We start from the raw sequence: 11,208 nt of genomic DNA, 5'->3' as shown, positions 1-11,208 counted from the left end.
TTGACAGAGGTCAGCTGAGGATGTCAGATCTGCTGCAGCTGGAGTTACAGACAGCTCTGAGTCAATGACATGGGTGCTGCCAACAGAACTCAGGTCCTCTGGAAGAGTTTAGCTCCCGAGCCATTTCTCTAGCCACTCCACTGCCATCTCTAGCTTTTTAACACAGGGTCCGTCACTGAACCTGGTTTGGATAAAATGACCTGCCTAAGAGTTCTCTGTCCTTAGCCCCTACCCCTCAGCACTGAAGGTATACGGGTCACATCTGTGCCTGCTTTTACCGGGTCCTGGGGATCTGAGCTCTGGTGATCATGAGGGCATGGCAGGCAGTTTATCAGCAGGTTCATCCCCCACCTCTCAAGAAATATTTCTCAAACGTAGACCAGATGCCAGGCATGATGCCAGAGCGGGGCATTGGGGATACTGGGGTGACCAATTGTAGGAGTCAGGATTTTGGGATTTATAAGCTTTCCAATGTGAGCTGGTAATTGGCAGTAAGGACAGAAGGTGCTGGACAAGCCCAAGGCTCAGGCACTGAGATGGATGTGGTCGGGCATGACACACTGAGATGGGCTGGGGGCAGGGCCAGCTCACAAGAAGTTCTTTGGACGTTAGGGATATAGCTCAGTTGGTAGAAGGCTTGTTTAGCATGTGCAAAGTCCTAGGTTTGATCAGGTGAACAGAATAAAACCAGACACGGTGGTGCTCACACTGTGAATTTTAGCACTTGGGTGGTAGAGACAAGAGGATCAGAAGTTCAAGGTCACCCTCAACTACAGAGTGAACTGGGCATGTTGATTTTGCAGAGTGTGTGAACTCCAAATGACATGGTGCAGGCATGAGCCTAATGCTGCTGGGAATATAGGAAAGATGGAGAAATGTTGAGGAATTGTTGATGAATGAGATTAAAGCCACAAGAGGAGAGGGACTGCCTAGTGCAGGTGTAGAGTGACATAAGAGACAAAGAATCAGGTCTGAGCCTGCAGACATCAGTACTGACAGCTTGTTTTTTTAAGTCCCCCCCCCCCGCTCCCTCTCTCTCGTGTGTGTGTGTGTGTGTGAGTGTGTGTGTGTGTGTGCCACCATCTTCTTGGGGTTCTCCTGCCTCTGCCTCTCATCGTATTGTGGGAGCCAAGGACTGTAAACACATGCTACTGAGCCTGGCTTTTTCTTTTTTCTGAAGACTCCAACTTGGGTCCAAAGTTTATTTATTTATTTATTTATTTATTTTTGGTTTTTCAAGACAGGGTTTCTCTGTATAGCCCTGGCTGCCCTGGAACTCACTCTGTAGACTAGGCTGGCCTCGAACTCAGAGATCCGCCTTCCTCTGCCTCCCAAGTGCTGGAATTAAAGGCGTGTGCCACCACTGCCTGGCTGGGTCCAAAGTTCTTTACTTGATATTTTTTTCTCTTGATTTTTTTTTATTGCACATAGTTTTAGACTTACATAAAAGTGGCAAGATTATTGCAAATAGTTCTCACATACCCTTTGTCTAGATTTCCCAAGGGTTGATATTTTACCGCACCTTTGTTTTGAGACAGGGTCTCTTTGTAGCCCTGATTATTCTGGTCTACTTTATACATTAGTTTACTCCAGTCTGGTTTCAAACTCAGAATTCTGCCTGCCTCTCTCCTAAGTGTTGGGAGTAAAGGCAGATGCTTTTTATTTTAATCTATATATGTATGCATCAATCATCTATCTATCTATGTATGTTTCCATAATTTTTCTTTAAACAAGTCAGTGTTTTCTAAGAACAAAGACCTTCCCTTAAGGAATGCAATGATTGACCAAGAAAAAAACATGGCTACATTTTGAAATAAGCCATAGACTTATTTTTGCTTTGGCCAATTTTCATAACAACATCAAAAGCAAGCCCTGCCAGGGCTGGAGCGATGGCTCAGTGGTTAAGTGCACAGGCTGCTTTTCTAGAGGTCCTTAGTTCAATTCCTAGCACCTGCCTATAACTCCAGTTCCAGAGGGTCTGACACGCTCACATGCAAGTAAAACACCAACATATATAAAATAACAATAAATCATTAAGAAAACAAAAGCAAGCTCTCCCTTCCATGTTGCATTGAACTGTCTGGGTTTTTTTTTCTTCAGGATTTCTTTGTTTTCTGTGATACTGGCAGGTTTTTGTTCTTGTTTTTTGACTCCAGGCCAGTTTTAACCTTGTGGACCGGTCTTAACCTCAGTTTGTCTGGTATTCTTGTGGTCAGATTTGTATCTTTGGGAAACATAACAGAGTGGCATTGTGGTCTCCCAGTGTATCCTTCCAGGAGGCACCAGCATCTCCCTTGGTGGGATTTTGTGTTGTTTGTCTTTGTTTTGGTTTTTAATTTTAAAATATTGTGGAATGACTGGTGGCGCTTGACTCTAGACTCAGCACTCAGGAGTCAGAGGCAAGCAATATCTATGAGTTCAAGGCCAGCCTGGTCTACATGGCAAGTTCCAGGACAGCCTGGGCTACATGGTGAGACCTGTACCCCACCTCCCCTCAGCAAGCCAAGATAGTACAGTGGGTAGAAGCACTCACTAACTTGATGACCTGAATCCCTGGGTCCCACCGTAGAAGTAGGACACTGACTCTTGAGTTATCCCCTGTAGCATGCACGCACCCATACAACACACAATAACAAAACGATAACAGCTTCTGTGTGAGATGGACGTATACTATACACCTGCGTAGAAGCCAGAGGTCAGTCACCATTGGGTAGCTTTCCCTATCTCTCCTCCCCTTTTCTCATTGTACCTGAAGCTCACTGATTAGGTAAGCTGAAGGGCCAGGGACTCCACCCCAGTGCTGGATTACAGGCATGCACTGCTTCACCCAACTTTTCATGAGAATCCTGGGAGTCCAGGCTCAGCTCCTCATGCTTGCATTGTGAGTACTTTACCCACTGAGCTTTGTCACATGTGTCACCTGGTTGAGGCCGAGCCTGCCAGACTGCTTCCAAGCAAAGTTACTGTTTTCCATTTTTGTGATTAATAAGCTTTTGCCAATACTGAAAGGTCGGCATGAGGAAGAAGACCCAGAAGCCAGCCAGTAAAAGAACAGTGGAAACCAGGGAAGGAAAACCAGAAGATCTTGGAGCTGGGAGAGGGTCTGTGTGAAGCAGGAGGAGTGGTCAACAGTGTTGGTTCAGGGCTACCAAGTGGCCAAATCAGAAGAGGTTGCTAAGAGTCTACTGTGTTCGGCATCTGTGTGCAGGTCTGTGGGCATCTCATCCAACTTAGCTTGGGTGGAGCAACGGGCCTAAAGCCAGCTTTCAGTGAGTCAAGAAGGAGAGAGAGGCAGACTGGCCACCACAGAGAAAACACCCTTTGAGTAAACGTGTGAGATGGCAGAGACAGACAGGTAGGTACAGAGACATGTGTGGGCTCAAGGGCAGGGTTGCTTTTATTTTTAAAGAGATTATTTATTTATTTTATGACTATGTGTGTATGCTTGAATATATGTTTATGTACACCGTGCATGCAGGGCCTAAATGGTAGAAGAAGGTACTGGACCCCCTGGAACTGTAGCTGTGGGTGGTGATGAGCTACCTGATGTGGGTTCTGGGAGCTGAACCCCAGCCCTCTGGAAGAACTGCAAGTGTTCTTAGCCAGTGAGCCATCTCTAGGCCCCAGAGGCAGAGTTTTTAACAGGAAGGGGGACCTTGGCTATGAGAGGTGATAAGAGTTGCCAGTAGACGTGGAAATCGGAAGAGCAACCATAGCTTCCAGGGGAAGCTCAATGAGGTTGCCAAATCCAAGGCTGAGAGCTATGAAGGCAGGAAGAGGTTGAGGGTGAGGAAGAGGAGGAAGAGGAAAAGGAGGAAGAGGAAGAGGAAGAGGAGGCGGGAGCTCATCAGTCTAGTACATAAAGACGGCTGGGGAGTGGGAAATGGAGGGCTGTGTCTAGGGAGGTGGCAGTTGGTGTTGTGGGAGGTAATAAAAAGCCCAGGACCACTTCTGGAAACAGGGTTTGGGAGGGACTTGGCAGAGGTCCTTGGCGCATGAGGAGGACTATGCATTGATTGCGGAGTGGGTCTTAGGTGGGCCAAAGTTACCAAGTCATGGTAGGAGTTAGGAGAAGGGCAGAGGTAGCCATGAACCAGGGCTGCCACTGTGTTATGAGGAACAGGTGGTCCAGAGAAGCTGAGGCAAGATACTTTAGTTCACTGGAGCCCATGTGACAAAGATAGGACTCTAAAGAAGCCATGAATGGGAGAACTATTATCTCGGGCCTGAAGCAGCCAAGAGCCTGCTTCAGAGGATCCCAGACTCCATCAGAGGCGGAGTGCATGCCACAGAAGTGAGCAACTTGGGCCAGCTGAAGGTGTGGGAATCCATATCCTCAAGAAAGCTGTGTACGAGGGCATGCGACAGGAACAGAACAGACCCCTGGGAAGGAAGCGCTTGGAGAGCTCTACCAGGCAGGGGAGAGGGGGTGGCCCGGAGTGCTTGCAGGGTGGGGTAAGACGAGACATGGTCACCAGTAGAGAGGCTGCTGCTGCTGGCTGGGAGCCTGCTCTGTTCTGAGCCTTTCTGCCTCCAAGACTCTTGATTTCTCAGCATGCCTGATGATGGCTGCGCTTGGCGGACGCCTTGAGTTCAGAGTGCCACCACAATGGCAGCTCTCTGAACAGTGAGACTGACCAGAAGAGATTCCTGCATTTTGTGTTCTGCTTCCTCTTCTGTCACTAATGAAGCTGGGGGCTCCGGATAAGTCCTTGCTCCCTGCTGGGGCCTCAGTTGTCTACATTGGGGTGGTGACAGACCCCATCTAAAGGTCACTACCATTCATCCTTTAGTTCCCATGACAGAGACCTTTCTTAACCTGGCTCAGATCTAATCCCGGTGGTGGATGTAAGGCCGGGTCCTGGATCCCTCTGGGCTCTTCGGCTGAAGCCATCTCTGGGGTTTTCCTAGACCTGGGGCTCATCCCTCTTGTCACATGGAGCCTGCGTAGCCTCCGACACTCAGTATTTCCTATCATCCTCCCTCAGAGGTGTGTTCTCTACAAAGTCATGGGAACCTACTGCTGTGGACCCCAGTGTGAGCCCTTTATCTTCCTGTCTGCTCCCCACACTGTGTCTGACACGCCACCATTAGGTAAGTATTCCTTTATCTAGATGTAGATCTAAAAGATACTGTGCTTTGGCAAAGGAGTCTGGGAAGGGACTGGGAGAGACCTTAGTGGGAAATAGGGTAGCTTACACAAGTAGACCCTGATAGAAGATAGGACTTACCCAGAGTCCAGAGGAGATGGGTGGGAAGAACAGGGGGTGGGTGTAGACCATCCCAGGGGCTGCAGGAGTGGCCAGGAGCCCTTCACCCAGGACCTACTCAACCTTTCTGTCCCTGTCCCCAGTTATAAAATACCTACGGGTAGTGAGCAGCTGGCTCAGGATCCGAGTTATTTGCTACCCCCTTCCCAGACCAGGGAACGCCCAGGGCATTCAGCCTGGTTGGATATATGAGAGGACACGGAGCTGAATTTTCCTGTATCTGGGCTCTCAGCAGAGAGCTGCCATGCCACAGTTCAGGCACCACGGCAACAGAAGAAATAAACACTCCGGGCCTCACAGTCCAAGTTCTGTTGCGATGTGACGTCATCCTCCACCCCAGCCATTGGGGCCCTATCCCCCCTGGCCCCCTGTGCTGCCTGCACTTCCGTGGTGGCTTCAACTGTTGAATCCAGGCATCTTCTCACACAGCCCCTCCCCCCCCAACTGTTTTGGTGTCTCTGAAGTGGGGTGGGGAGTGGATAGAGGGGCCTGGGCAGGGGTACTTGCTCCCAGCTTCTCAGGCACTGCTTGTAACAGCTACTGTTTTCCTCTCAGCCTTCAGTATGAAGCAGTCCAAGGGGGCCAGGAACTATGTGTTCTACGCACAGCACCCAGAGAAGGAGGAAGAAGAGGTGCCCTCATGGCATGAAATCAAGCAGACCCCTGTCATCATGGCCACAATCAGAGGTGAGAGCAGCCCTGTCCTAGGGCCCGCTCTGCTAGACAACTCCTGAAGGCCTTGCCTGCCAGCCTTGCCTCCCACAAAACCCCAGCAAACACTGCTCAAGGCCTTAAAACAACCTGAGCCTCCAAGCCAAGCACACCCACTGGCTCTGAGATGCTGGAAGAAGGTCAGGACATAGGGGCATACAGCATGTTTGGGGGAAAAGGATTAGGAGCTTTTAGCTTGGTTTTTACTTTTCAGTGCTAGGGACTGAACCCTGGGGCCCATATGTTAGAGGTTACAGGTGAGGGCTCGACCACTCATCTGCTTCACCAGTCCTGCCTTTAGTGATTTCTATTTCCTTCAAGCGGAGATCAGGCAAATGAATTCTCACTAAGTTGTCACTGACTGATTATTACTTGGGAAGAGTCTTAAGAGTGGTGAATGATGGAATGTTTGGGCTCTCTTGAGTCTCACATCGCCAGTTACTGTGGCTGGATAGAGTGATTATTTCTTAGCCTCAGTATTGTTATCTGTAAGATGGAAAAGATGAAGGCATCTGCCTTAATAAGGTTGTCTAGAGGCTCAACTGAAATAACCATATCAAGTGGTTAGCATGAGTCTTGATACAGACCAAGTTCCCCATTGACTGCGACTGTTGCCCCTCTCGTTACAGTGAGCTGGACCCACAGGAAATTGCCTTTTATCTCTGCATACTACCTTGTAGGGAACTGGCTGATACCCAGCTCTGTGGCAGTATGCCTTTAGCCAGAGCAAAGCCCCCTGTGTTCTCACAGTGGGCTGGGGGCTGAGGCTAAAGGTTGTCTTGTTTGTCCTCCCAGGTCCAGGGCCTGCCAAGTACCTCCGGTCATCCTGTACTGGCTATATAGCCCATGACATCTCCATGTTCCAGGAGCCAGCTTACAGTCTGCACACACGGCACACTAAGAAACGTGAGCAGTCCCCACTGTCTGTCCCTTAAGGGTCAGGTCTAATGTCCAAGGTTGCTACCACAGGCCACTGGGGGCTGTGGCTGGTGAAGATGGAGTCAGAAGGAAGCCAGTAAGATTTCCTAAGTGGACCCACACCATCTGAAGGTAGATCAGGCAGATTCCCACCCAGGGAGCTGAGGGGCCTGGACCTGTCACTGGCAGAGCAGGGCTCTCTTTCCCTGGGGCTCATTGGTTCTGGTGTCACTTATTCTGCTGGGGGATGCTTGTAGTAGTCAGCAATGACCTGTGGCTGACAGCCAAGGCCAGTGAGATGAGAGGCTGGGCAGGGATACGGTCATGTGTTTGGGGCCCTGAGGTCTAGGGTGACTGCTCCCCTCCCGCCCTAACATCCCTTTGGCAGAGGTTTCTTGGCTGGGGCTGAGCCCTTTCTCAATACTCACAGTAGCTGCAGTGGTTGTCACTGCCCTTGGCAACAATCCGGATGTGTCTGCGGTAGGAGACTGACCACACTGTGGTCCTGCCAGCAGCCTCCGGCAGTCTTGCACAAAAGGTCCCATTTTACAGATAAGGAAATCAAAGTCCACAGACAGCTAAGAGCCAAAGGAGTCTGAAGGGAGCCCTTGCTGGGGTGGCAGCTGTAACAAGCCAGCCCTTTTTTTTTTCCCGTCCCTCGCAGGGATCATAGACATAAACAGCCCCGGACCTTGCTATTTCTTGGATCCCAAAGTAACTCGTTTTGGAATATCCACCTGCCCCCAGGTCCCCATGGAGGAGCGCATCTCCAACCCGCGTAAGATTGGTTGGGAAAGTGGGTCATTGGGAGGATGAACTCTGTGTGTGGGGTGTCCATCCTTAGCACCTGGAAAGGGACAAAGCAGGGCATATCTGAGAGTGTTGGCATCTCAATACACATTAAGACAAATGTCAAAGCAGTTGGAAAGCAGAGGTAGGCTAGCCTGGCCTACACAACCTGTTTCAGGACAGTCAGGACTACATAGTAACTGTCTTTAAAAAAGAAAATGGACACAATGTTGCCATTACTATGCATGTGTCCGTTTCCATTCATAGATGCCAGTGATAATATACATTAATATATATTGTGTTGTGATGTCACAGGGCTCTTGTTAAAGTAGTAATGTCGTCATGCTAATTAGTTCGCATATCTAGTGAACTAAAGAAAATTTCCTGGTCCTGTCGTGGGACACAGGGCAATGCTACCATGTTGACTGCCAAGGAATTATTGCTACAATGACAGTGATGGCTTTTCTACACAACAATGTCGCCATCCTGGGGACTGTCTTGGTGCCCTTTCCCTGCTCCCAGTCCCATGTAATCCTAATGACCTGGGTCTGCTGCTGCTCTGTTTGAAGGCCCTAGAGCTGGGCAAGAACTCAACTCTCTTTGAGACCCAACATTTGGTATCAGGATCTGTGAGGCTTACTCCACTTTCCTTACTTTCAGGCATAAATTGCACGCCAGCCTCCAGCAAGTACAACCTTGAGAAGACTCGGCCCTCTGGGGAACGCCGGCCTCCCCAGTACACTTTTGGCTACCGGTGTCCATATAGAGTGATGGATCCCAACCCTGCTCCTAACCAGTACCAGCTGCCAGTCACACTGGGGACCAACCTCCCTGTCTTCCGAGCTGCCCCTTCCTATAGTCTGGCTTCCACAAACAAGAATTGGTCCCACAAGGAGAATATAGCAGGAGGTCCTGGACCTGCTATGCATACCCGACCCGAGCCATCGGTCTACCAGAACCGCAGCCCCTTGTTTAGCATGGCCAAGCGCTTTGGCTATCCTTTGGACCACACGCTTCGGCCTGGCCCTGGCTCCCACGACATCCAGCCGGTCACTGTGCACAAACCCCGCATACCTGCCTTCACCATGGGCATCAAACATTCACCCCACTTGTGCCCACTGATTGTGAACATTTGTGACTGAGGCCTCTGCTGGTGCATGCCCCTCCCTCCCACCTTACAGATGCTATTTTCCTAGATCACACTGAACAACTTGACCGTGGATTTTGGTAGCAGATCTGGTGCCTGCTGAGTGGCCAGAATGCAGAGGCATTGGATAAATATTTTTGTTTATTCATTCCTTTGTTTCGCAACCACTCTCAGCGGCTTCCTCTGGGCCTTGCTATGGGTGAGGGGCGGGGATCTTTGGTACGTTTATCTGGTATACATGGGTTTCCATGCTGGCAACTAGGTACAGTTGCTATGTGACCTCCAGGGCTCCTGGGCAGGCCCACCTGAGCGTGGCCACTGACAAGCTATGTGGCTTTTCCCTTCGTCTCTGGGTCTCATAGTCCCTTGCCAACAGGACTGGGGATGGCCCTGGATGAAGTCTAAACTCCCCCCAGTTCTAGGGCTGTATCTCTGGTCCCTGGTTAGATGCAGACTAACCAGTCCCCAAGGTAGGAACAGAGGAGACAGGGCATGGCCAAAATGGTTTGGGAAAAAAAAAATCCAAATGGGCACTCGGAAACTGTTGGGAGCAGGCATCGGTAGAGGGACAGCACACAGAGTGACCAAAGGATGCAAGCTGAGGCGTTGCTCAAGTAAGGAGCTCCGGGCACACTCTGAGAGCCTTAGCTAGATGGGACAGTGGTTTTGTTTGTTTGTCTTGTAGCCTAAGCTCTCCTTAGCCTTCCAAGTGTGGGATTAGTGCATAACACTATAGCCAGTGAAGACACTGTATTCCTTAAGACTTTGAGCAATTAGAGAAAGCCCGCCAGCCAGGGCAGTGCTGGAGGCTGTGGTCAGCCTGTGGGCTCTTGGAGGGGGTTTGAGTGTCACACGCTATCTTTGGAGAGTCACTCACTCACTCACTCTGCCCCTAGTCTCAGTAGCTCAGCCTGGCAGAGGACGGATGGCAGTGTGGCCAGAAGAGGGCAGCACTGCCTAAGTCTTCAAGGCCAGGTCTGGCTCCACAGGCTTCTGGGTGATAGGCACCTGCAGGCTGGAGCCTTCCAAATAGACACCTACCAGTTCTTGACTCTCCATCTTCCCCTCCAGTCCCTCAATTCACCTCATTCCTTAGAGTGGTTCTCTCCCACTCTCTACCATAGGAAGGTGTTGACAGTTCCTGATCTGTAGTTTACTAGGGCTCAGATCCCGGCAGCTGGGAACCTGGAAAGGAAAAAGGAAGGGCTATGGCCACAGACCTCCTGGGCTCAACCAGAGGCGGACATCAGAACCAGAATCAGTATCTGATGGCTTGTCCCTCTATATTTTTTTATTTTATTTTATTTTATTTTATTTTATTTTATTTTAAGACAAGGTCTCTCTTTGTAATCTTAGCTGTCCTGGAACTCATTATGTAGACCAGGCAGGCCTGTGTGTGTTAAGTGTTTTATGTTGGCACACACGTGTGCATGGGTACACATGCATATGTATATATATGAGACCACAGTCAACACTAGGTGTCTGCCTCAATTCCTCTCCACTTTAGTTTTCGAGACCGGGTTTCTCAGTGAACTAGAAGCTCTTCAGTTTAGCTGTTCGGGTTAGTCAGGGAATCCTCCTGTTTCCTCCCCAGGGCTGGGGTGGGTTGCCATACCTGAAAGGTGTTGGGCATCAACCATAAGACCTCATGCTTGCATGCCAGGCAGTTTACTGACCGAGTCATCTTTCCAGCTCTAGGATTTTGTTGTCTTTTAAAAGGCAGGGTTTTGCTGTGTGCAGCCAGCCCAAGCTGGTCTTGCCTCAGTCTCCTGAATGCTAGAATTTCAGGTGTGTGCCACTACACCTGGGTTAACATTGTGATTTTGGCTGAAATGAAAACTGAATTGAATAGACCTAAGTATGGATGGCAAGGAACCGAGATCACTGTTGGAATATTAAAAGAGACACAGTAATGTTTAGGAAAGAGGTTTATAGCAGCCACCTGGGTGCATACCTGGCTCAGAGCCCTGAAGTCTCTTCCTCTATGAGTGTCCGTGTCTGTCCCATTATCCCCAAATGTCGGCAAGGCTTGGGCAGACAAGAGAGAGAGAGAGAGAGAGAGAGAGAGAGAGAGAGAGAGAGAGAGAGAGAGAGAGAGAGCCTGTGCAGGGACCCATCTGTCTTGCAGCAGATTAGAAAGATGTCATTTTGCCGACAATGCCATTTATCATACCGGCTGCAAGAATTAGTGATGCTTGGGCTGAAAATGTTGGGTGGGGGTGGGGGTGGTGGCTGTGGCTGTGAGTTTCCTGTGTCATCAGGTCAGGTGAGCCTCAGACTAGTACCTGAGCAGGCCTTTTCTTTTGTCTTTTTTGGGGGTGGGGTGGGGGAGGGTTAGGTTTCAAGACAGGATTTCTCTGTGTAACAGAGCCC

At 49.8% G+C, this 11,208-nt stretch overlaps 1 protein-coding gene across 1 annotated transcript; it reads left to right on the top strand.

Moving 5' to 3' along the window:
• Positions 1-5,643: 5,643 nt before the first annotated feature.
• On the top strand, positions 5,644-8,983 carry Odf3l1 (outer dense fiber of sperm tails 3 like 1). The gene is made up of 5 exons (XM_021208102.1): positions 5,644-5,738; positions 5,826-5,957; positions 6,777-6,887; positions 7,564-7,677; positions 8,349-8,983. Exons 2-5 carry the CDS (start codon positions 5,834-5,836, stop codon positions 8,828-8,830), a joined length of 831 nt encoding a protein of 276 aa, XP_021063761.1. The 5' UTR covers positions 5,644-5,738; positions 5,826-5,833; the 3' UTR covers positions 8,831-8,983.
• The last annotated feature ends 2,225 nt before the right edge of the window (positions 8,984-11,208 follow it).

Source organism: Mus pahari, chromosome 10, assembly GCF_900095145.1.
Source record: "Mus pahari chromosome 10, PAHARI_EIJ_v1.1, whole genome shotgun sequence".
NCBI lineage: Eukaryota > Metazoa > Chordata > Mammalia > Rodentia > Muridae > Mus > Mus pahari.
The sequence above is the reverse complement of the archived record's forward strand: the minus strand, read 5'-3'. Positions and strand labels throughout refer to the sequence as shown.